Source organism: Alligator mississippiensis, chromosome 11 (genome assembly GCF_030867095.1).
Source record: "Alligator mississippiensis isolate rAllMis1 chromosome 11, rAllMis1, whole genome shotgun sequence".
Taxonomy (NCBI): Eukaryota; Metazoa; Chordata; order Crocodylia; family Alligatoridae; genus Alligator; species Alligator mississippiensis.
The window spans coordinates 8,046,611-8,073,679 of NC_081834.1; the positions used below are offsets into that span (position 1 = coordinate 8,046,611).

At 43.6% G+C, this 27,069-nt stretch overlaps 1 protein-coding gene across 4 annotated transcripts in view; it reads right to left on the reverse strand.

Annotated features, from left to right (window-relative positions):
• Nucleotides 1-27,069, reverse strand: part of LRRC28 (leucine rich repeat containing 28) — an 81,823-nt gene that overhangs the window by 20,953 nt on the left and 33,801 nt on the right. For 3 of the 4 annotated variants that reach the window (XM_059714565.1, XM_059714566.1, XM_014606093.3), the window contains one exon: nt 6,214-6,420. In XM_059714565.1, the coding sequence (XP_059570548.1) occupies nt 6,214-6,420 (207 nt within the window). Of the gene's footprint in view, nt 1-6,213; nt 6,421-26,193; nt 26,312-27,069 lie in introns of all 4 variants that reach the window. The other variant, XM_059714567.1, reaches the window with a different exon arrangement.

Sequence of the window (27,069 nt, forward strand, 5' to 3'; positions counted from 1 at the left end):
TCTGCTAGAATAAGACCCTTGTTTACTGTACGCTGATAATTACTAGACCCATTTGCTTAACAAAAAAGTGCATATATAAACCCTCAATAAAGTGCTTATAACCCTGAATTTCTCCTATGAGAACATGCAGCCACTCATTATGTTTCCGAAGTTCAGGCCCATAGTGATGGCTGTTACTTTATGACACAAATCATTTTAATTCTAATAGCAGGAAAGCTGGACTCCGACTTGCAGTGGAATTTTTGTTCTCAGAAGTTGCAGCGCTTGTTTCCTGAAGAACTTTTCTCATTAAGTCCAATTCAATTTCTCTCAGACAAAGAGTAATCTGTAATATATATCTCAGTAGTCCCATCTGCTGTTAAAGAAGAGGATTCCAAATACCACTTATTAAACCAGCATGGCAAGCCACATGGTCGGCAGAGACAAGCAAAGGGAAAGGTGCAAGGGGCTGATCAGAGTTACGGGGTCACTGCTTGACTCACAAATACTCTTCAGTGTATTTTTAGAAAACTGTTTAAGCTGTGCACAGCACCGAAGGAGTGCACTTTGACTACTTTAGGGAAAATCTGAATAAACAGTGCATGTCTTATGACAGTAGTAAGAGGAAAAAAGTCAATTCACGAGTCATATAGGCCTAGGCAAGACGGGCAAAATGAGTGACTAATCTGTTGTTGTTTACCAATCTGTTTGTTCGGGAACCTGCATGAAGGCTGGGGAGTGGCATGGTTATTTCCACTATATTCACTCAATCTGTTCAGCAAATGTTCCACTATTTTTTCAAATGTGCACGTACCCAGATGCAAAGAAGGGGTGAATTTTCAAAGCAAAAAACAAAACCAAAGTAGCACGCAATTGCCCTGTGTTTGTTCGCACTGCAGTACAGCTTAAGGCTAGTCCTGGAGTGGACCTTACATGCATCAGCCCATACGCAGGCAGATGTGGGTTTTTACTGGGGGTTGCACGCAGTCACAGTATCCACAGCTAGACCAGGAACTCCTGACCAAGAGCAACGCATACTTTCAATATCACTTGCACAGTCTACACCAGGGGTAGGCAACGTTTTTTGGCCGGAGTGCTGAAAAAAACACATTGTCTATCTTAGAAGTTGCTGGCGTGCCAGCATGCCAGAAAAACAAAACAAGGGCAGGGAGCTCCATGGGAGGACGCGCTGCATATTAGTATACTTAATAATTATAAACGTTGCCTTTGTTGTTGTGTATTCCTTTTTTGTTGAGCATGTTGCAACGAGAGAGAGAGAAAAAAGACAAATAAGAGAAAGAAGAGAGAAAGAAAAAGGAGAGCAGAGAACCAGACACACGCACACAGAGAACCATGTGCACAAACACAGAGAACCAGAACACACCCAGAACAGACACATGCACACAAACATCCAGAACCAGACACGTGTGCGCACACAGACACACAGAACCAGACAGAGGCAGACAAACACACAGAACCAGATGCGCAGGCGCACGGAGCCGGGCTCCTGGGCCACTGGACAAAGTCCGACCCAACAATGCCGTGGTTCCGCCAGAGCCCCTGTGCTTCCCTGGGGAGCCAGCCCCCAAGCTGCAGCGCAGCTGGCCGAGGCCCCAGTCCGGAGCCTGCCCATCAGCCCAACTACCCACTCACCCCACACAGCTAAGCCCGCAAAAGGTGCGGCACTCCTGGCAAGGGGCAGCACCAGCCTCATCCTGGTGTGAGGCTGGGCCGGGGCTGGGCTTGGAGCGGGTGGGAGTCAGGCAGGCTCATCTGCAAGCAGCCTGGGCTCCATGCAGTACAGCTTAAGGCTAGTCCTGGAGTGGACCTTACATCCATGGTTGGCAGCAGCTACCAGAGCCTGAGCCAGCTGCAGCCGGGAGGCTGCAAACAACTGCTCCGGGCTTCAGGATCAGCTCCATACTGGTGGGTGCACGTGTGCCTCGGAGCAGACGGTGGGGATAGGGCCTGCGGCAGCACAGCCCTCCCGCTGTCCGCTCCGAGGTGCACGTGCAGTCACTGCCAGCATGGAGCTGATGCCGGGGTTGTGGAGCCTGCTGCAGCTGCTCAGAGCCCAGGCTGGCTACAAACAGCTGTGCCAGGATCCAGAGCCCAGTCATCAGCTCTGTGCCGGCAGTGGGGGAGAGGCCAGGGTTGCAATGCCTCAGGCCCCTCACCCACCGTCCACTCCGAGGCATATATGCACCTGCCGGTATGGAGCTAATGCCGGAGCCCGGAGCAGATGTTTGCAGCCTCCTGGCTGCAACCGGCCCAGGCTCTGGGTAGCTGCTGCCAACCACGGAGCCCAGTTTGCTTGCAGCCGCCCAGCTGCCTGCTTGGAGCAGCCCGGGCTTCGTGGCTGGCAGCAGCTGCCAAGAGCCCAGGCTGGCAGTGGTGTGCCGAGCAAAATGGCCTCGCCTGCCATGCGCAGCACACGTGCCAGGGGTTGCTGACCCCTGGTCTACACTAACTACAAGGTCTTGTTTAAAAATCCCAGTTAAAATGCATTAGCTAATAGGGCTCTGCGAAGCTTCAGTCCTCGATTTGATTTGGCGCAGATCTGGCCCAATTCAGGGGCTGAATCTCTGAATCCAAATCGAATCAAAGGACGCTTTAAACTCCCCGAATCAAACTGGAACCCTCCAAATCGATTTGGACACAGACACAGTTTTAAATGTTTTTTCTACATACCTCTAGGTAGCAGAAAGCTCATGAATGCTACGATGCTGGGGCGGATGGAGAATCCCAGAGAAGTGCGGGGGGCTCCCCAGCGTGCTCGGCTGCAGACCCAGAAGTGGACCAAGCACTTCTGGTCCACTGCCAGGTCCGCTGGAGGGCGTGCGGAGGGGCCCACCTGCACTCCCCCCAGCTCAGCAATAGGTGCCTCCTAGGTCTGGGGGGGCACCTGGGGTCCCCCCGCGGCTGAGTGTTGAGCCGAGGGGGTGCAGGGCAGGGGGGTCTCCCAGCACGCTCCCCAGCGGACCCAGAAGTGGACCAGAAGTAGTTCCGGTCCACTTCCAGGTTTGTCGCTGAGCATGTGGGGGCCCCCCCCCCCCCGCTCTCCTGTGGGATGCTCCATCCACCTCAGCATCACAGCGTTCATGAGCCGTGCTGGTACCTTGAGGTACGTAGAAAAAACATTTAAAGCTGTGTCTATGGCCAAATCACTGATTCTCCGAATCAGCATTGAATCTTCAGATTTGGCCAAATCAAATCAAGGACAGTGATCCGAATCAACTAATTGTATCACTGTCCCCGAATCGGGCCAAATCTAAGTCCAAATCGAATAGGGCCTGCATTGCACACCCCTATTAGCTAACATGATTTGAAGCACAACAATTTATCCTACGTTAGGGCATGCCTAGTAAAAAAACCCCAAATTCCCTATTTGGAAAATTAACAACTTACTTCCTCCAACTAAGCAAAAGCAGTCAATAGTCAGAAAGGAGCTATGTTAAACCTTTACATCAACAGCTCTATGAAACATTAGAGAGTCAACCACAGTTGGTTGGCATTTTGGAAGAGTAGTTTGTAAGCAAATGGAAAACCACATTTGCAAGCCAAATTGAGTATCACAGATTGCACTGAACTCCACATTCTGAGAACTGTTTCATACCTCTACATGCTGCCTGCTCGGCAGAGTCCAAGCCAAGAGGGCAGATGCTACAAAAGGACTGAAATAAATAGGTGAAAGAGAGAAGTTTTCTTTACACCCCACTTTTAATGTTATGTACCTAAAGTGCAGCATTTCTACACATGGGAAATGCTTAATGAGCAGATTTTATACTATGTCCAACTGTTTGGAGTATATAGTTCAAAACATTCTGAGTCAACAGGGCCTTTAGATAAAAATATGTATGTAAAGGGTTTAAGAGCAAGAATTGACAGCTCTTTTTCAAGCTGTATAAGTCAGTAATTCAGAGTCACGTCTGACTTAGAGAATTTTGGGTACTTAGAAAAACAAAATGCTCATAGAGGTCAACTTTGTCACGACCCAGATTTCCATAACTATGCTGAAGACTACTAAAAGGGAAAACCCATACATGGTCCATAACCTCCTTTTAAAACATCTTAGTCTCCTCTTTCACTTAGGTATTTCTAAGGTACCTGTTAGTCAGTCAGCCACCCTCCATGCACAAATGAAGCAGGCTGCAAGGATGAGGACAGAACAGAACTAGTTCATGCAGACAGTGCCGTGACTGCCTGCAAACTCAAGAGTAGCTCTAGCATGCAGCAACAATCAGGGACTAATGGAAATCTTTCCTCAAATTGCAGAAAGGTGAATTTAATCTTTGTTGTTTTCAGTGATCCAACCCTCTCTTCCTTTCTATTCTATCACATCACCACACTAAAACCTTCTGATTCTTGTGGAAGGATTGAACGTTTACATTTATTCTGGGCTGCTTTTCCTCTGAACTCCAGAATTTATGATTCAGTTCCACATTCACAAACAGTAAATTATCTCCAAATGTTCACCACCGACTCACTGTTATTAAGAGCTACTGAAGGAAGGCAATTGACAGCCTTTGATGTTTCCTAATATTTTAAAGGTTCTTGCTAAAAGAGATCACGTTTTGAATTTGAATCTAAAAATAAGACAAAAATGAGGTGTGTACTTTTACAACATTTATTTTCTTCTTTTGAACTTAACACACTTTAACAGCTCTGCAACTGATTGGGGTTACTGCTCGCTCAAAAATATTAATAATATAAAAACATGAAAAAACCTGAATTAGAACACACAACATGTGAACCTTTGTTTCGTATTTCAAGTTTCTCAACTTAGTTTGATTCTCCAGCAATAAAGAAAACAACTGCTCTCTTTTCAGAAGAGGTGACTGGAAAGGAACTAGGAATATTTGTTTAGTGGGGGAGCTGCTTTGCTTATGTTTGCTAGCACTGTTATATTTAGCTGACATGTTTAGGATATTGTTTGCTCTTATATATAATGCAGTGTGGGAGGCAGGCTATTACTACAACACTCCAATTTCTGGAGGTTGTATCCACTAGGATAATGTAGCTTAAAGCTCCTAGAAGATCTAGGAAGAATGTATACCTTTTTCAGAGAATCATACGATTTGTGAATGCCAGCCATAACCAGGACATCATTTGCCACCAATCCAGGTCCAATTTTTCATATTTGGGATGAAAACCCCATTTCCTTGAATCCTTGCAGGTGACACAATGCAGCCTCGAAATTTGAAACAGTCATGGACAGTGGTGGTTTTTCTTTTAAGCAAATTTAATTCCTCCCTATGTGCACAAATGAGCCTAATGCCTTGGAAATAGTAAAACAAAGTTTCCTAGGGTAGTCATTCATCCCTTTGTGTGCATAAGGTGTCCGAGTACCTCTTGCTCTAAGAATCGAGTGCACTGAAAACATTTCAGAGGACTTAGCATCTCACAAGGCAAGGGCTGTATTTTGTAAAGATTATGGGTGAATTAATGTGGTAAACAGCCTGGGAGAGACTGGCTCTGGCACAACACACTAAAAATAAAAGTAATCTGCAGGGAAGCAAGAGGTGGTACACAGAGACCTGAGAAATGCTAGGCAGCAGGTACGTGTGCAAGGAGGCCATTTCCTCGAACACAAGGCCACACACCTTCTAGTTTCCTTGGATGGCACTTGGGATGGAAGGCCTAATCCAGGGCTTCTTAGAATTAAAATGGTACCCAGAAATGAAGTATCCAACTCCTACCGGTGGTGTGCCGCCACCACTGAGGATGATCTGATAGACGTCTGTGCACAGCATCGATCAGAACGTGGTCGAGTATGTGATTCTGACATTTCTACTGCTATAAAACTTTCCTTAAAGTTACTGGATTTTCTGCAGCGTATTTAAAACTCTACAAAAAGGATTCTGCAGTAGGTCATCAGGTCTTGCCAACAAAGAAAGGCCGTTACAAAAAGTGCTGGAACTCAGATTACTAGTACTATATTTAAGAACAGCTCTAGTTAAGTATCCTTCTGTTTCGTGAGGTAGCTAAAAATAAACTGGAATGTTGTACGAGCATTTTGAAACGCACATAAAAATTCGGTCTTTAGGACACTTAACTGATCCTTCATCTACTGACAAGTTTCTCAACAATTGCTTCACTCTTTCACTTTCACTAACTCAAAGGCTGTGCCAGAGGAACAGCATGACTACAAGCACTATTTATACAGGCTTTCAGAAATGCTTGTTCAGTCTTCTAGGTGGTCTACGCCGCTGTTTAAGGAGGACAGTCACTTACCAAGTGGCAAAAAGGCAAGGCGGTTTCCAGCCATAGACAGCTCATTGAGGCTGGGGAGCTGGCAGAGGTGGCGGGGTACACACCACAGGTGATTCCGGTCTGCGGTCAAGTACTGCAGTGAAAGACACATGTGTAGCCTCTCCGGCAAAGTTATCAAGCGGTTGGTTGAAATGTCCAGTGTCTGCAGCTCTCTCAGGTCTCCGACTTCTACAATCAGAACATCAAACATTGAAACACTGCATTATTCACTGCGTTTTGAAACGAGAGGACAAAACCCCCTAAGCTAAACGGGTCACAAATATTTTATCTCCCATGTTCAGATTTTTCATGCATGTGGCAAGATCTACTTTTCTTCCTAGACATCTCTACTTTGAGGCCTGCCCAGCCACTCACCTCCCTCATGAACCCTAGCACTTGTTTTCCATGCCAGCTCCCATCGCGCACACCTGTTCTTACTACATGTCTATATAGAACCCATGCAATAAATAATCTATAAACTACCAGCCACAAATAATATTAGAAAATGCATTTGTAACAACCTGATAACATGCCAATAACGATTCTTTCAACAGTAAGATGTCATCACAATATACATTTACTGGAGACAAAAGACAAATTGGTGTCATCCAAACCTATTCAAAAACCAAGCAAACATCCCCCTCCAAAGCACTTGATCTGTAACTAGATTTGAGATTTGAAGCAGGGTCGAGAAAGGCTTGTTTAGGATTTTCTTTTCTCTTCTTCTGATGTATGCTTATGTGACCGCCACCAAAGGAATTTATTTAAATACACACTCAGATGGAACAGTACTTAATCTCCCACACTTTAAAGCAAAAACTGAAGTGTGGAAAGTTTTGATTTCTGAGCTGCTGTTTGCTGATGATGCTGCATTCATAGCCCACACGGAGATCATCTCTGAAGCCTCGTTAGTTGTTTTGCTCATGCCTGCCAAGAGTTTGGGCTTACAATCAACATCAAGAGTATCAAAGTTACAGGCCAGAACATGGATTTACCTCCAGCCATCAGAGTGGAAGTTGTAAGTAAATTTGTGTACCATTGCTCCATTGTTACCAACAAATTTCTGTCATCTGAAGATAAAGTGTATCAGCAAAACACCAAGTATCATGAGCAAGGCAAGCAAACAAGTAGGGAACATAGCAAACTGACTGTTGAGACCAAGGTCAAAATATATCATGCTTGTATCTTCAATGCTTTTGAACGGCAGCAAATCCTGGACCACATACCCTACAAGCACCTCAACAGCTTTCACCTACAATGCCTTGGCCATATTCTAGAAATTTCCTGGCGGGACAAAGTTTCCTACTCTGAGGTCTTGGAATGTGTCAATATATCAAGCATCCATTGTCTTCTCAACCAGCATTGACTTCAATGGCTTGGCCATATGCAGCAAGTAGACAATGGCTATATACCCAAGGATGTTTTGTGTGGAGAATTCTTTATAAGAAGATGACTATGCAGATATCCTTATCTCCATTTCAAAGATGTCTGAAAGAGATATATGAAGGCAATGAATATTGAGCCAAACGAGAGAAAAATTGCTGAGGATCAAAGCACCTGGAAAAAGTCTATTAAGCGTGGAATAAAGGCTTTCAAAGGAAAGAAAAGCTACACATGTAGAAGAAAGAAGAAATCTAAGGAAGAAACTGGCAACCACATTCAGGACCGTTAGATATGAACTTCACATGTGATAAATGCAGCAGGGACTGTGTAACAGAGAGCCTGGGGCTCTCTATTCCTTTTAAGGGAAAAACAGCCCAGCAAGGGAGCACTGCAGGGCAGGCAGGGCACAGCGCTGCAGGCTGCTGGGGCAACAGGGCAAATGAGGCAATTAGCAGGCAGCCAGGGCAGCCTGCTGACCAGAACGGGGCAGAGCCCTGGGAGGATACAAGCCTGAGGCTTGGGCTAGCAAGCTAGTCTCTCCCTGGCTGCTATAGGGTAAAGAGTTCTCAGCAGCAGGGCTCTTGAAGGGACTGTAGTGCTGCACATGGATCCCCGGTGAGGCTTGGGGAGCTCACTAGGATGTAACCCAGGACTAGGAGGCTATCCCAGTTGAGGGATGAGGGAAAGTTTATGTTATAGTCCAGGGCCTTATGTTTACATTACAGTTACACTGGCAGTTTGGGTTGGGACTGTAGGGTTGGTATACGGAGGTCCCATTTAGTGCCCGAGGGGCATGCGATTGCCTTGAGCCATGCCAGTGACTGTTGAGCCCAGAGAGGGGCCTAGTGCCAGAGAGGGGTGTGAACAGATGGGGGCAAGTGCCTGAACAGGCCAAATAAGAGCCAGTGCCTCAAAGCCAGGTCTGATACAACGGGCTCAGGCTAGAAGGCCTAGATGGAGAAAAGGGGCAGAGGCCAAGGAAGCCAAAGCCCTGACAGGAGAACATCATTACTGTAACACCTGTGAGGCTTGGGACATGGTGTAGGGAAGGGTTAGAGCCATGCAATTAGCCCTTAAGGCTTTAGGCGTCCTGCAAGGACATAGTCATAGAGAGGCCCAGCGAGGGGCCTGGGAGCAGTAGAGGCCAGTGGGGGCACAGTTAGACTGAGGCTGTGCAAAGGCCCATGGGTAGACTACTTATTTATTATTACATCAAGGCGTGGCAGGAGAGAAGAGAAAACACCTCCTCATCAGAGGAAAAAAATTGGTCCAAGTTAAACAGTACCAAGGGATTTAATTTCAGTGACTTAATGTAAAATGATATGAAAATAAGACGACTTAGGTCAGATTTGAGAGTTTCACTTAGGCAGACAAGGTTCTTTGGGTAAATGTGATCTCTTTTATTAGACCAACTAAATTGTTGAAAAAAAAATGTTCTTTGTAAGCTTTTGGATACAAACACTATTCTTCAGACATAGGGATAGTCTGCTGGTGTTTGTGTGCTCTCCTGGGTGGAACAGAAGTGTAAGCAAATATGCAAAATGAAGGTTGGTGAAAATGCAAATGAATGGCAGGGAAGATTAGAGTGGATGGGAGACGATAGGTGCGAGACAGGTAGGTGGGGGGAGGGAGGGCGGATGTTGACCTGGTCACAGAATGCAGCTGGTAAAATGTAGAGAGGTTACTTGGGGTTACAGGATGGCAGGCAGGTTATAGTGTGCCATAAATCCAATGTCTATATTTAGCCCATGATTTTCTGTATCCAGTAGGATTATGAAGTAAAGTTTGTGGGCTCGTCTACGAAAGGTATTTTGTAGATTCCCTTTGAGGATTAGAACTGAGAGACTGGAGAGAGGGTTGTTTTCTTGTGACAAATGTGCACCCACAGGTAATTGGGTATTTTTGTCTTTGATAGACTTTTGGTGTGCATTTATTCTGGTACACAGTTACTGTTTGGTTTCTCCTACATATTTTCCATCAGGGCATTTTGTGCACTGGATGAGATATATTACATTTCTGGAGCTGCAGCAGTAGGATCCAAGAATGGTGATGGTTCTACTGTGGGGTATAGTTATTGGGGGAGTGGTGGAGGTGTGTTGGCAGGTTTCACATTTCTTGTCCCTCTATCGTCTGGATCCATTCTGCGTGCTTTGGCCATAGAAAGTTTACTTCTGGTGATGAGGTTGGTGAGGTTCGGTGCTTGTTTAAAAGCTAAGATGAGTGGCTCTGGAAAGATCTCTTTAAGAATTGGTCTTCTTCTAATATGGGTTGCAATTGTTTGAGGATTTTCTATATAGGTTCCAGGGAAGGATGGTAAGTCATAACTAATGGTGTGCGATTCGTGGGGATTTCCTTTTTGTACTGCAGTAATGCTTCACGTGGTATCCAGGTGGCTCTTTCAAAAGTGCAACATCTCTCTCTGGAGGAGCGTCCTTGTTGAGTGAAAGCCCTTTTGAGATTTGCAAGGTGATGATTGCAGTGTTCTTGGTGCTAATTTGGTGGCATTGTGGGGCTTGACTGTATATTACAGCTTTCTTAGTGTGGGGGTGATTGCTGGTTCTGTGTTTCACTTAGACATTAATATGAACAGCAAATTTTAGGAGAACCAATTCCCTCTCTTTCTGAACAAATGCAATCCCATATCTTACTCTGATAACTGTACCGGAAAAAAGGGAGACAAGAAAGCTCAAAAGCTGGCCATGTGGTTTTGCTCTTGCTAGGAGTGTCATGCTACATATTTGTGTATTGTGATATAAGAATATTGGCTTAGAATTGAGCACTTCATTTTCTGCCCTGAAACTTATATTTACCTTTATCTTTAACTTATATAACACTTATCAGCTGGGCAATACATTTAAATATGAGCAAAATCAGAAGAGAATGAGTCTAAGTTAAAATATGAAGGAGAGAGAGAGGAAACAATGGCAATTTTTAGGATACTGAGTAATATATGATAATCAGGGCAACATTAAATTGGATTTAATAAACTGGTCATTGGCACAAGTTAACTAATGCACCAGGTATATCTGTTTCCCAGGTGGAGACGTAAGTGAAACTTTGTGTAGTTTTTCCAACTACATCATTTGAGACTACAAAATGACCATTACACCTATTAAGGAAGTTTTAACTTAAAGAATCTTGCAAGCATTCACAACTTGAAGATGCCTGGATCTGCCTACTGTGTTTTTCAAGAAACATTCAGTAATTGTTTTTTGCAGGCATCAGCAAGGGACTTAACTAGGGACCAACTTCGGCTCACACAGGTAGTGCCAATTACTACAAAACCAAGGGGTTTGCCGGGCCAGGAACACCACTTTTTCTTCTCCCAGTGCTGGCTGTCAAACGTATTTAGAACCTTCTGAAAGTGCCTGATACTTTTTTTTTTTTTTAACATAACCTAATGTTATGTCTGACAATGCCATAATCTTTACAAAATAAGGACCATGCCCTGTGAGATGCTGAGTCCCCTAAAATGTTTTCAGTGCACTCGATTCTTAGAGCAAGAGGTACGTAGGCACCTCCCACACACACAGGGGGATGACTTTATCCTAGGCTGAATGAAGCCACCACTGGCAAGAACATGATTGGCTCTTAATAAGATTTCTCAAGATCCAATACACCTATGGGGACAAAAAAGGATAAAAACAATCAACTACGCTGCCACCCAGAGGTTTCTGATCATGACAATCAAGGTGATACTATTTCTGCTAAACCTAAACAAGAATCCTTTGTGCCCTTATGATCCCTCTGCAGCAGCAGCAGGAAAACTACCTATTCCCCGAGCTCTGCCGGCATCTTTTCTGAGGACTGGAGCCGAACAAGTAAACAAAGAGCTCTCTTAATTTCAAGCTCGGTTAGACACAACGGGGAAGGAAGGAGGGAGGCAGGGGACAATGTGCACCAAATGGGAAAGGACAAATTGCTAAAAATGCTGTTGACTAGATTCTGAGACAACACCTAAGTCAATGGTGCACAAGTGAGATGGGAAATCGTAACATCATAATAATCCAATACATTGGGCTTTGATCTTGGAAAAGGTTCCTACAGAACCAACAGCAAGCTATAACCTTAAAGTTACAAATTCCTTCTTTTTTAAAAACATTAATTTTCAACTGAGAACAATCCCTGAGGCATGTGCATTGATGAGCTGACAAACCGATCCCAATAAAATACCTGGCACGCTCCTTTTATAAAACGGTATTGTGAACAGTAGCAGTGCCTATGTGGAAGTGCCTGTGCTCCTTAAAACCATTGCTTACTTCAAAATTCATTTGCTTATAACATCACTTCAATGTTAATAGTGGTAAACAGCTTTAACTGTTTTTTTAACTACGCGGAGTAAACACAGAAAATGTTTGGTTGAGCAAAGTCATTATTGTTAGATAGCTGCACATTTGCAGAAGAACGGTTTAATTTTAAGAGCTCTCTTCTTATGACACACAAGCTAACAAGCCATATGCTTTCAGTGACAGGAAGACAGCCACCTACACAGCCAAACCACTGACCACATACCGTCAAAAACAGGCTTGGCTATTTTCATACCCTAACCTTTTCTTTTGCCACTAAAAACAGTTTTCGAATTCAGCCTAAATCCAAAATCCCTTAAATGTTACGGTTGGCAAAGCTGGCAGCATTTCAAAGGCACTGCTAGAATGATATGCTTCAAATCTAAGAGGAAATGGAAGTATTCTCACTTTATCCCTCATCCAAAAAACACACACTGGTCCAAACCTTTACCCCTTCTACCTTAGTTTTCCAATGCAGGCCAGATGTAAACATCAATTTTCAACAAAGCGTACCATATGTTACGAAGGCACCCACCAAGCCCTTAATAAAGTTAAACTTATCCATATTAACAAAAGTTATGTGAAGCTTGAATTATAAAAAGGGGGGTGGGGGGTGGGAATTGAGATGGAAACTCATTTCAAAGGAATGTGCTCAGATATTAACTAATGACACTAATAATTGTTTCAATCTTGCGTTAGAAAACAAATGAAGCAGGATCAAACAGCACATAAACAGTTCATAAACGAGTCTTTCAGGTTTTAGCTACCAAGTATCACCCACATCTGGGCTTTAAAAATCCTGCAGCAAGAACTCAAGCAGGAGGCTCAAGCAATCTGTGGTGAAAGAGTTACACATCTCTTTCTCCCTCTCACTGCTGAACAGTGGACTTGGAAAAGCTTGGTCTACTGCAGAGCAAACTGCCTGTCAGGGCAATAACTAGGGCAGATCATTCCTTCCCACTGACAGGGGCTTAAAGAAGAGTCTCTGTGACTATTGTTTGTAGATCTTTCAAACCTACATACCATTAGGACCAGAGAAAGAGAAAGCCCTGTGCATCAGTATTAAATGACACTAATGAACAGGGGGGAAATCTGCTAAAATTACAGCAATTTAATTAAACAACAAATTGCCTTAGTCTCTCAAAACTGAAGAAGCCGCTGCCAAGATCAGTATTCAAGGAGGAGAAGACCAGATGCACAGAATCCAGTGTCAATCCTGGACAGTTCAAATGCTTTTAGTATACCATTCATAGCAAATCCAGATTTAAAATGGTGAAACTCAAGTCAGAAAATGAGTTGTTGAACTTACTATCACACTACAACTCTAGCCAAAGTTTTCAAGAGTTCGTACCTGCAGTTTGACAACTTCATACATATCTGGTCTAACTTCTGAGATGACAAAAGAAGTGGGTACTCGCTTCTTTTGAAAAGAGGTAATAATTTATGGTAGATGCCTATGTACAGAAGATCACACCAATGACTTCGAGGCTCAAAACTTTTGGTCTCACTGAACAATTAAAACATTCAACAAGATTTGTTTTTTTAAAAGACGAGATGTAGTAATGATAATGCTCAGATCTGCAGGACAAGAAAATGCAGGAGGGAAAAGAGAAATGAGAACTCAAGTGTTTGACTAATATCAGAACAGAAAGAGATGCATTCTCCTGAGCTATAACAATATCTGTAATACCCCTCTGATGAATAAAAGTAAAAAACCCAGATGTGATGGCAGGAAAGATGAGGCAGATTTTGGTACAAGCCTGACAAGTTGCACAGAAGTGGGAAATTTAACTGCATCTTTAGTTCCAATAAATATATTATTGGGGAGGCGTCCATACTGACAAAGTAGCAAAGAAAAAACCAACACTGGATTGTGTGCATGTAGAAACACAATTTTGATGAGGAGAAATGTAACAGTGGAAAATTCATTGAGCCAGCAGGAACGTGGACTTTCAAACTGGGACTGATGTTTGGTTAACAGAACAAAGTTTCTGGCCTTTAACAAATCAAAAAAATATAAAACTATAAAAATAATTCAGATATAATAGGCTACTAAAGGGGTACATTTGTCCTGGAGAATGAAACCATGTTCTTCAGCCTTCCCTGTGCCTCCAAGGCCTGACTGTTCAGTGGCACGAACGCGGATCAGTACTTGACTCTGATTAGGTTTTATAAGTGGTATCACACAACTTAATTAATGTTGTTCTCGATCAATCCTGAAACGTAGCTGTCATAACCATTTTTGATCAACAGATGATCTAAAATTTATCATTGTGGCTTCACAAACCAACTACTCACCTTGCTATCTTTCTAAAAGATTAAGAGAAAAACATACTGTCACTAACTGAACAACACACCAAAAGCCACCAAAATAGGTTTTTTCCTCTTTCAACTGCAGAACTGCAAAGGAACATTCATGTAATGTTAAAAAAAAAATGAGATTGAATTCTTCAAAACACTGCTTGGAAATTTCAGAAAATCCTCAATTCTGGATAAACTAACTCGAGACAATTCAGGTTATTCTGGGATTTAAGTACATGAAGAAAGAGTTTCCCCTCCCCTCTTCCAACCAAATGCTTTATTTCTCATTCAAGTTGCTTTATTAAATGCTGGTTTTTTTAGAATTCATTTCCTTGTTTTTGTGATTTGTTAAAAAGAGAAATCCCATCTGGTTTCCTGCAGCTTTTGCTGCTCACACGCTTGCCAAAGGAAAGTCAAAGTTCCTTGAACTGCAGGAGGGATGCAGACCCAACATCTGCATTGAAAAATACCTGAACCAGTTTCACACCATTTTTTAAATCCATTTCACCTTCTCATGGCTGGCCTAAGCCCAAAGCTTTACCTGAAGGGAATACAAGACTTCTCAGCAACAGTAAAGCAGGGGTGGTCCTGGAAAGTTGCAGTAAGTGCTACCAGTGGCTAATAAAATACAGTGTCTGAACAACTTTCTGCCAACTTTCTTCAGTGTATGAGGACCAGGTATGTTTCCTTATCATAGCGGCATGGAGAAATCTGCTCTTTTACAGCAAGCTGCATTGCAATAAGAAACAGTTGTTTAAAAGTTTTCCCATTAATGAATATTATTCATTGTTCCCTTTTCAACATTTAGTAAGCTTCCTCCATGCATCTGAATTTGAAATATCTTATCTTTTACTAGCTTAATTCTGTATTTTTCATGAAGCATGATATATCCACATGGAAATTACTTAGATGTTGGAGTCAGAAGTTCTATTTAGATCAGACCTAGGCTTTCAAGAGGACTTTTAAAACAGTTTTTAGTTAAATGGCCTAACCAGAAGTTCCCATTCTGGAGCTTTAAATATTTAAAGTTTCCTAGCATAAAGTTCTGTGCTGTCTTCAAATAAGCGAAGTTTGACACTAGTGAAGGATGGTATCATTAGGTTTGAGAGGGAAAGAAAGAATCACATTTATAGTCTATCACTGCTGTTATGCAGAACTTTTTTGTATTCTTTTTATTATCAGTTTAAGAAATTTAAAAAGTTCCAAGTTTCTTGTCGGCAAGAGAAACTTATGCCAAGATGACCTTTTTCTCTGCATTCTCTCTCTGTAGTCTCACATTTGGCATACCTCTAGCTAAAAAATAAATAAAAAAATGAAGACACAGGAAAAGTCTTCTAGAGGAAAAGTACAGGTTGTAATAGTGCAGAAACTAATTCAGAGATGATGTAGCCTCCTAGCAAGGTTTTGAGCTGAGCTTAAAAGTATTTCAAGGAGGATTCTCTCTATCCCAAGTCATCACATTTGCGTCCATCATTTTTAAATGATACTTAGGCTTCTATTTCCCCGAAAAAATTTTCAGCCCAAGGAATGGGAAGAAACCACATCTTTTTATAGGCAGGCCTGTCGCAGTGAATTACTGTTTGGTGTAGGGATATGTAATGGTATCAAATCCTCTGCCAAATCCCACGTTCACCTCTTTTCAGCACCGAGTCATAGTCTCACGCCACATTAAACATTTAAAAATTGGGAATGAACAAACAGGCCTACAAATAAAGCAAACCATTATACATACACTTACAGTATGCACACTGTAAGCATGCCATGCCTTTTCCATCTTCATTTGACTGTTAGCCTGTCTTTATATGTCAAACACTAATTTAAAACCAAATCTGGTTCACATTCCCAGTAAAGAGAGTAGATTACTGAGGGCAGCAAGACTGTTTTTAAGCAAAGGTGAGGGACAACTGGCCTTGAAGACCCAATCCTGGAAACATCAACCTCAGCCAAGGGCAGACTGTAGTTTCAACTTCTAGCAGATGCACATCTCACTGAACACTCATTGCCACATGTAATGCACACTTCAATGAACCGATTCATTTTTAAACCACTGGCTGTCATGATTTTCCTGCTTTACCTGTAGCAGGTTGGGGTGTTAGGTCTATGTTGGGTCAGAGCTGTGGATAGTTTTATGCAGAGAGTTTAGATTATGGTTGTATGGGACAGTTTGGACAGAGATGATCCTGCCCCTGGGAGGGGGTTGGACTAGACTACCTCTGAAGGTCCCTTCCCAGCCCTATTTCTCTACAGCTCCGAGGGTCAATGATTAACAGCTGGGCTTACCTGTTACCACACTCATCCTGCAAGTTATTTAGGCACATGCTTAACCTTGGTGGAACAGTTCTTGGCACTGCAAACATTGCAGACAAATGATTGTGGAATTAGGCCCTGGATGGAGAGCTGTGCAGACAAAGATGATCCTGTCCTTTCCCTGAAATGTGCTACACACCTGAGAGTCAACTCTTCATTGCAGAGTGAACCCTGATGAGCAGCACTTGGGTCTGCCTAGGTCACATGTGAACAGCTGCAACAGTGAGCCATATTTGCTCGGGTTTACACTGATAGGGCACACACCTGCAAGAAGCACTAGGACTTTGATTTTTGCAGTGCAGAAAGCTCAGTTGCCCTATGGTTGCTTCCCAGTGAATTATGAAGAAATCTGTGACTACCAGCATACAAGGGGTTTAGTTTGTGTCCTGGCCGCAAAGTAGGTGGGGTACCAACCTAAATGTAAGCAGGACTCAAATTTGGCTATGCCACAGAACAGCCAGCCTCCCTGAATGAACTGTACTACAACAGCTGGGTATACAAATGTGACTTAGGTTAGAAGGAGCAGTCAAATAAAATCCCAAGATAACGGTGCAGCAAAGATGAGCGCAGTGAGGCTCATCTTTGCTGTAGAATTATTCAAAAGGGGGTGCTTGACCAATTAGCTTTTAAAGAAAAATGGAAGAGTGTGCATGCACAGATTTTCAAGCCACACCAAAAATATTTCATAGATTTCATAGGCATTAGGGCTGGAAGGGACCTCGGAAGATCACCGAGTCCAGCCCCCGCCCCAGGGGCAGGAATTCAGCAGGGACCATAGGATCCTAGCAAGATAAACATCCAGATGTCTTTTGAAGGCGTTCAGAGTAGGTGCCTGAACCGCCTCCAGCGGCAGTCTATTCCAGACCTTGGGGGCTCAGGCAGTAAAGTTCTTCCTTATGTCCAGCCTGAAACGGTAATGGAGGAGTTTGTGACCGTTGAACCTTGTCATCCCTTGGGGCGCTCTCCCAGGTGAACAGATGTTCCCCCAGATCCTAGTAAGCACCCCTGATGAACTTATATGTGGCTACCATATCACCCCTGAGCCTGCGCTTTTCCAGGCTGAAGAGTCCCATATTTCTTTTGTAACAATAGTTCAAGTTATAGATTCTCCCATGCTAATTTTTTTAATTGTCTAAAAAAACCAACCCCCCCCCCAAAAAAAACCAAAAAACAAAAACAAAACCCCACCGTTAAAAGCAGCAGAAAATTACAAACAGGAACAGGACTTCCACTATTTTCACAACTGACAGGCCCACTGGAGGACATATGGAGCAAGCCATGCTGTCAATGCTAGACAGTACTACATGCAAGGAAAAGTGGAATAGCTCAGGGCAGGGTGAAGCAGAACAGATATAAGCAGCAGACAGGGAAGCCAGGGACTCTGGGGAAGAATAGGGAAGGGAGGAAAGAGCCGTTTATATTTAGGGGCACTCAAGCCCATGACACTGACTGACATTTTTTAAACCATACTGTCCTTTTATTGTATTCTTGTACACTGCCTAGTATGTTGTCCTCTCCCTGTCCTGTTTCCCCCTACTACCCTCCATCCTAAGCACTGTTAGTATGCAAATAAAAAAAAGGCTCTAAAATACATATTTTAATGCACTAGCATTCCAGGGTTTTCGAGAATGACACCATGTGTTGGGGACAAGAGAAGCCAAGAAAGGGGATCGGGGGGCCAAGTTGTGCCATGGAGCATACTGTTGTACACCTGTTAGTTCTCTATGAAAGCATCCTGTTACTAAGAGACTAGAGTAGTTTTGTTCATAGATTCATAGATGTTAGGGTCGGAAGGGACCTCAATAGATCATCGAGTCCGACCCCCTGCATTGTTGTTGTCTGTTCCCTGAGAAACTGTTATTTTTCTGTTCTGGTTAGTCCTGTATGGTAGGACAGAGAGAATAGGAACAAAGGAGGAACAACATATCTGCACCACTGTATCCACACCGGTATATTCACAAAGATGGAGATGTGCTCCAGCAGGGCAATATGAGACCTCTTGCACTGGAACAGCCTCCTCTGGCAGTCCGCTTCAATTCATCTCATGTTGCTGAGGTTAGACCGACACAAATGAGATCCACTGCAAAGAATGCATAAACATCAGAAGCCGACGAGGTGGGTGCTGGGGACTGCCTGGCTACTTGGCTCCCCTGCTTTAAGTCACAGACGTGATGAATTTACAAAAGCAGGAACTGCCAGGAAAGGTTGAAGCCATAAGCCCATGACACTTTGGAGAATGGCTCAACAAGCCAGATCCCTGCTGGGGTTAGAAAGCCTCATAACACTTTGAGACCAAATTATTTATAGTAAATTGTGTTGCTATTCTTTTGTCCTCTTGCCAGGCAAGGTTAATTAATTCTAGTCATATTTTTTAACCTTGTTGGGTTTGGAGCATCTTTTCCTTAAAAGACATGAACCACACAAAAACACTATACACAGCTGTTTGGTCTGTAACAAACAGCATCAGGGCAAAGTCTCTGTCACTACTGCAGATTTTAAAGTAAACCAAGAAAAGACCCATCTGCTGCAATGTCGCTATCCACTGATTGGGGTGGGGGCAAACAGAAAGGACTCATTTCTTTTCTTGCACAGATTTTCTGAAAAGATGAAATCGCATCCCACAGCTAACATCACGTGTAAGAATGCTCAAAGGACAGGGTTGCCTTTCCATTTTGTAAATAAAGCTATGCGCCAAACCCAGCAAAATTGTGCCTGTCCATGTTGAATTTGGCAGATGTTAAGTGTGCCATATTCTGATCCTTCCCTGGAAGGAGAAGATTTTTCTCTACAACAAATCACAACTGTGAGGCCTACAGTATGAAGAAAAAAAAAAAATCAAAGTGTTCTGTAATTTGGAGGTGTACTTGGTAGCCGTGTTGGTCTGAGACAAAAGAAGCACAGCATGATATTAGTAGAGTCCCCACGCTGGTTTTAAAAATATTACAAGGCACTTTCAAGACTAGGATCTTACAATAATGTACAATGAAAACTCAGCTCTTCTGCTGAAGCTTCCATCACCAAATGAACTGAAAAATTGAGTGTTTGAGAATTTGCAGCTGAGAACAGTGCAGCTCCATTTTCTTTCAAACCATCCTTCAGGTACTTGAAGGTTGCTATCAATCCCCTCTCAGTCTTCTCTTCTCCCGACTAAGAGTCTCCTTCTCTAGACTATATAAGCACAGTTCTTACCGCCTCTCCTCACAAGTCATGTCCCCCACCCCCCAACCATTTTCAATGCCCTCTGCTGGAATCTCTCCAATTTGTCCATATCCTTACTGTAGTGGGAGCCCAGAACTGAACACAGGATGCCAGATGTAGCCTCGCCAGTGCTGTAGAGAGGAATAATCACTTTCCTTGACCCGCTGGCAACTCTCCTACCAATGCAGTCCAGGATGCCATTAGCCTTCTTGGCAACAAGGGCAACCTGCTGGATCACATTCAGCTTATTGTCCATTGTGACCCCCAGGTCCTTTTCTGGAGAGCTGCTGCCCAGCCAGTCAGCCCCCAGCCTGTACTGGTGAATGGGATTGTTCTGTCCTAAGTGCAGGACTTTGCACTTGTCCTTGTTGAACCTCATGAGATTTCTTTCGGCCCAATCCTCCAATTTGTCTACATCTCCCTGAATTGTTCAGGGTTCATTCAAGGCAGGTCCTGTCAGACCAACCTGATGGCCTTCTATGACCAGGTCACAAAATCCTTGGATGCAGGTGTCGCAGTAGACATAGTCTTTCTGGACTTTAGGTAGGCCTTGGACACTGTCTCTCACCCCATTCTCATTAAGAAATTAGGTGACTGAGGCGTCAATGCCTACACAATCAGATGGGTTGCAAATTGGCTGGAGGGTTGCACCCAGAGAACAGTGGTGGACGGGTCTTTTTTGACCTGGAGGGATGTGGGCAGCGGGGTCCTCCAGGGCTCGGTCCGCAGGCCTGTACTGTTCAACATCTTCATCAGCGACTTGGACTAGGGGGTGAAAAACACCTTGTTCAAATTCACGGATGACACTAAGATGTGGGGAGAAGTGGGCACACTGGAGGAGAGGGACAGGCTGCAACTAAATCTAGACAGGTTACAGGGGTGGGTGGATGAGAACAGGATGGGATTCAACACTGACAAGCGCAAGGTACTGTACCTTGGGAGGATGAACCAGCAGCATACTTACAGGCTGGGGAACTCCCTTCTCATCAGCACAGAGGCAGAAAACGATCTTGGAGTCATTATTGACTCCAAGACGAACACGGGCTGCCAATGTGGGGACACAGTCAAGAAGGCTAACCGTACCTTGTCATGCATCCACAGATGCATCACGAGCAGGTCCAGGGAGGTGATCCTCCCCCTCTATGCAACACTGGTCAGGCCACAGTTGGAGTACTGCATCCAGTTCTATACTTCAGGAGGGATGTGGACAGCATCGAGAGGGTCCAGAGGAGGGCCACTCGCATGATCAGGGGGCAGAAGGGCAGGTCATACGAGCGGAGGCTACGGGACCTGAACCTGTTCAGCCTCCACAAGAGATGGCTGAGAGGGGATCTGGTGGCTGTCTACAAACTGGCCAAGGGGGACCAGCAGGCCATGGGAGAGTCTCTGTTTCCCTGAGCACTACCGGGAGTAACGAGGAATAACGGCCATAAGTAGACCGAGAGTAGATTCAGGCTAGATATCAGGAGGCGCTACTTCAAAGTCAGGGCGGCTAGGATCTGGAACCAACTTCCAAGGGAATTGATGCTCGGTCCTACCCTGGGGGTCTTCAAAAGGAGGCTGGATAATCCCCTAGCCAGGGATGTTTGACCCCAGTACTCTTTCCTGCCCATGGCAGAGGGTTGGACTTGATGATCTGCTCAGGTCCCTTCCGACCCTACCTGCTATGAAACTGAATCCTAGCCCTGCCCTCCGGCATATCTACTACAACCCCCAGCTTGGTGTCATCTGAAAATTTGCTGGGGTGTGCGCTCTATGCCATCTTCCAGGTCATTAATGAAGCTATTGAACAAAACTGGCCCCAGGACTGGATCCTGGGGCACTCCACTTGATATTGGCTGCCAACTACACATCGAGCCACTGATTACTACCCTCAGTCTGATGCTCCAGCCAGTATTCTCATCCTGCCCGTACTTCCTTAGCTAGCCAAAATGTTCCTAACAATAGCAGACACATAAACCTTCCTACAAGAACATATGAAATTAAGCTCCATCATCAACAGGAAAATACCTTGTTGCAGACGATGCATTTAAGGCAATCAGGTCTGAACTTCAGAAGGGTTGAGAACAAACAATTGCTTTTTAAATAAATGGAGCTGCTGCTCAACACCTCTGAAAAATCAGGCCAGTTAGTCTTTCCATTTTACCAATAATAGCCCTCTGTTCAGTCATTTAGAATTGCATTCCTTAAACTCATAAATGAGTAGTCATAGCCCACAAAACGCACCTGCATTAGAAGATAAACAACATGATTACCAATTGGAACACACAGTTTAAACTCACTGGGTGTTAACGCTTCCAAATCCTAATTTAATACAGACATGGACAATGCTGGGTGAATTTGACCCTGAATTTTAAGTACCACTTCAATAAAATTAAGAAAACTGAACATAGGTAACAAAAATCAGCATGTAGATTATTTAAAAAATGCCAACAACTTCACAATGTGTTTTTAAAATTCGTTTACAACGGTATATGAATTAATAAGAAATAATTCTTTTAACCAGAAAATCTAGGGTGGAATGAAATAGTTTATGGTTTCTTCGAACCCTTAGAAAAAGTTTTCACGTTTGCTTAGGATCTACTGATTGAATAACTTTGTTTTTCAAGTTCCCTACGTAATTATGGCCTACTGGCAAATTGTATTTGCTTAATGCACACATAAAATCAACGGCCCATTGGTAAAGCTAATCATCATAACTTATGGCAAGCTTACAAGAAACAACTAAAAAGACCCAAGTGCATTCATGGATTAGGTTTTACTTCTGGAGCCTATAGGGTTTAAAATCAACTCTCATCATTCCTCTCTTTGGAAATAAGCAGCATAAAATTTCAAACACCAAGGCTCCAGGGCTAATCTGTCAAATACATAAGAACACCACAGTCCTTCCATTCTATCTGGCCCACAGTTTCCTAAAAAACCCAAACTCTAGCTTAGGGAGAAAAAACGCAACATCTAAGGATGTTGCCAATTTAGAGGACACCAAGAATTTTAAATTTGAGAAAAAATCTATTAAGCTATTTCTGTATTGGGGAGAATCTTAATCAAAAATAAATAAATTGTGACTACTTTTCTGCACCTCACAAATACATACACTCAACTCACATAAAGATGGAACATCAAGCTTTCATTTCAAAACTTGCCGACATGTAAACACAAGTTTAACTTTACCTATGTAAAGAGTTCCAAGCAAATGTCTGCAGGATAGGGACTAGATATCTAAAAAAGTCTTCTGTAAAGTTCCCACTATAAAGAGTTGGGGGGGGAGGGGGGGGGAGATGAGGGAGAGCTGAGTAACAGTTATGAAAGACTAAAAAAAGTAATGCCGATCATTCTGAAGAGCGATCTGTTAACAGGTTTAGCTTAATAAATTCCCCCTGAATGGTATCAAGATACATCATTCTATACAACTGCTAACGTTTTAGGCAAGTAAAGTGCTGTTGTTAGTAGAGGTGCACCAATAAAGATTTTTTGGGCTGATACTGATGGATTAACAAACCATCAGTATCATCAGGTATACCAATCCGACTGCTGATATGCAGCCTGGCAGCTTGGAGAGCAGCATCCAGCTGATAAATCCACTGTGGGGAGGAGGCAGATTAAGACCCCTGTAGTGTGGGAGAGAGTGGGGTTGGACGTGGGACAGAGCCGCGAGTGGCTCATCCAGGGGGCAAGAGAGCTATGGTGGGCACATGTCCCCCAGGTCTGTGCATGGGGCAAGGGCAGGCTGCTGCTGTGGGCTGGGGGCGGTGCCAGGCTCTTCCTGGCAGGGGGGCTGGGCCAGGGCTGAAATTGGGCTGGACAGCAAGGGGGGGGGCACGCTATGGTAGCCCCCACCTTCCAGCACAGCCCCGGCCCGGCCCGGCCCAGGCCCCCCGGAAGAGCCCAGTACCTCCACCCACCCCAGCCTGCAGCAGCAGCCCACCCTCACCCCATGCACAGATCTGGGGCCATATACCCCTATGGCTCCCCTGGAGGTGCATGCAGCGGCAGGAGCCCCCTCCCCACAACCATCTGGATGAACCGCTCGAGGCTGCGTCCCACATCCAGCCCCACTCCCTCTCTCACCACAAGGGCCTCGACCTGCCCCCCTTCCCTCCCCCAACCCCTTCCCTCCCAACATACTTACCAGTCAAACACAAGTGAAGTTTCTGTTTGTCAAAATACTGGCATCATGATATAAACAAACGCATATTAACACCGAATAAATCCCCTTCTGGCCAATATGGGACTAACAACTGAGTCATTCATTTGTCATCTTTAAGGTGACCCATTGTAACGTATTCACCTGCTGTAAAACTTACAGACACTCAGGACATGGACACATAAGACTTAGAAAGGTATAAATGCAGCTTAAACTGGAAGCAGACAGACATACAGGCCTGTTAATCTTGTTTAAATCCACCTGGAACTGTTCAGAATTATACCTGGAAAATCAAGCACTATTTTGAACTGGTTCTCTGTTATGTGTGGATACCAGCCATTCTGTGACATGGGTCTAGGTCAGTCCTCCAGGCTGCATTGCTCCTCACCACCCCCAACACACACTGAGCCAAGCTGGTTGCTTGGCTACAAAGCAAGAAATCTACTCCTCCCCCCACTTTTTTCCCATTTTTGTTAGCACTTTTTATCAATGAGCTCCCTTAACTGCTTGTTCAACAGAAGTGATCATTCTAACAACCATCTGCATCCTCATTCCCTACTTGACCATAGCCCCCTTCTCATTGGCCCCAGCCCTGGGAACCAAAAAGTGTGGGTCCAAGCACCCCCCACCAGGCAAACATGCTGCAGACTTGGGTCATTTGAATTCAGTAAACTTCAGTAGGCTGCAAGTTCAGGAAATAAAGGAAACCAAAAAAGTGACAACATCCCCAAATACAGGTCACCCACCCCTGAGACTCCCAAAGCCTGGGAGCAGGCACTCCCCTCTCTGCCATGCCCAACATGCCCATGGGAGACATGCTGGGCTGGGCACTCGCTCCCACCCTTGGTGTTAGAGCCATGACACTTCACACCATTGTGAATCAGCTCCCTGCACTTTATTACCACCTCTGCATGATGTAACTATGCAAACTCTTAGTTATTTCATCTGTAAAATGGGAGGAATGCAAGACTTGGAAACCTTCCTCAGTAGTAAGAGCTGTGAATGGTATGCAAAATTAACAGCAACTGGAAGAATTCAGGTCTCCTTTTGCCTTCCAGCCCAAGACATCACATTGATCAGATAAAGCTGCTGTTGCTTGTACTATATTATGTGTGCAGCATACCCCAGAAGAGGCTCAAAAGGGCCAGGTACATGCTTGGAGTAATGTTTATGTAAGTGAGCATTGTCTAGGCCTGCATTGCTAATTATTTTAGAAACAAGCCTCTAACAAACTGTACTAAGCACGTAAAAAATGGTGACTATTAGAAGTTTGTTACTTAGGCAAAATTCAAGGCATTTTCACAAAGATACCACAAGTCACCTCCCTAGAATAAGGACTGTTCCCTTGCCAAATCTTAAGTGCCTGCTCCAAACCATGGAAGAATTCAGAACCGTTACAGAAATGCTCAGAAAAAAGTTGAACAAGGAGGAAAACAGCCAGTTTTTCCAAACTTTTCCTAAAATTTCCCAATGTAATTTAGTCAGGGGCAGAGTGTAAGCATAAAAACGTTTGGAACTAACACTGTTGCTCTTTGGCAAAGTTAAGAGCAACTGAAAACCGAGACTTAAAATAGAAAGAGTTAGGCAACCTTAATTATGGATATCACTACCTGCTCCACCTAGAATGTAAAAAAAGATCTGTTACCAGCAGAACTGCATTTAGTAATGCCATCAGATCAGCTAGAAGAATCATTAAAAAGTTACCTTCTCTCTTCTCACATCACACATGGCAATTAAAGAACCTAAAAAAGTTTTGGTAAGCTTTTTTTGAAAATTCATATTATTCAAGTGTATAAACTGTTCTGAAAACCTCTCAAGTAAAGCAAATGACAGGTAATGAAAATGACTCCTAAGGATTTCCTGGCAGTTCTGAACATGAAAAAGAACTATAACAGAAAACTGAGGAAACCTTTTGTTGTTTTCTGCCCCCAAAACACGCACGCACCCCACACCCATACCTAGCCACCATCAGCACCAACACAAGTTAATGGAACAATTACAAGTTTGCAATTCAAACGCCCACTCTGGCATCAATGAAGCTATATTTCTGCCATGTTAAATTGTGTCAAAGTGAGTTCTCTACAAAAGTTGTTAAGGCAAATTCATAATGATCACAATTGTAAAACAATCTCACTTGACCTTCATTGTTTAAGGTCTGCGTGCCAAATCTAATCAACTCTTCCAAGCAGATTCAGTTTTTTCAAAAACAGACCATGCAGAAGTACATTTTTCAAGACAAAAGAAACAGGATGCATTGTTTTGATGCTCCAGCCTGGAGCTCTTTATTGGAGTTTTATCAAAAGTATGTTCTAGAATTGATCAAAGCAGCAATGACAACTTAACCTTCTTCAAAGTTTGGTATCTCTGCAAAACTTTCCACTCTTGTCTTCTGGCTCCTGGCTCCATGTGTCATTATCAAAGGTTGAGAGACTTCCAGAAACCCTCTACCCAAGAGCGGTGGCTGGAAAGATGGAAGAAATTAAAGGAGATATGGTAAGTTAATTCTATCAGCATTCCCTGCTCACATGCCTCAGGAGGGTCATGTTGATGCTCTTCCTTTCAGGTGCACAAGCTGTTGTTTCTCAAGGGTATTATGTATGTTATTTTGTGAACAGTTCATTAGGATGTGATAGTAGCTGCTCTGCATTTAAGAATGAGCCTTGTTTCTCATTATAAATCTCTTCATAGTCCTCAGCACAGTTCCTACTCTAAAATATCCCATTTAAAGTCACTCAGTTTGAAATCTGGCATGTCTGTCTATAGCAACCGGCCTTTTTTCCCTCTCCCAAATAAGCCCATGCCATTTATGGATGTGGAAGAATAAAAGAAACCCCACCTGTTAAGTGTAAAACAAAGTTTGAAAGTCGTGGCGCTTTTTTTGTTGCTGTTGCTAGAACAGTGAAATAGTTTGCTTGAAAAACTCCAAACAAATTCTTCTGGAATGATTTTGTGTATAAAATCAAATATAAAAATGCTGAAAACCTATATTTACGTGCCAAGTTAAAGGAATTTAACTTTGTGATATTTAAATTACGTACATTTTTAAATACTGTAGGTACATCAAAATTCAACAAAGCTATCAAGCATAACTCTAGGGTTTCAACAACCCTTCGGTAAGCTTTCCGACTTTCTGATGAGCCTTGCAAAGCTCATACTAAGATGTCAGCTGTAGTTTGCCTATACATCTTCAATATGGACTCTCCAGAAGCAGAAAGTGCC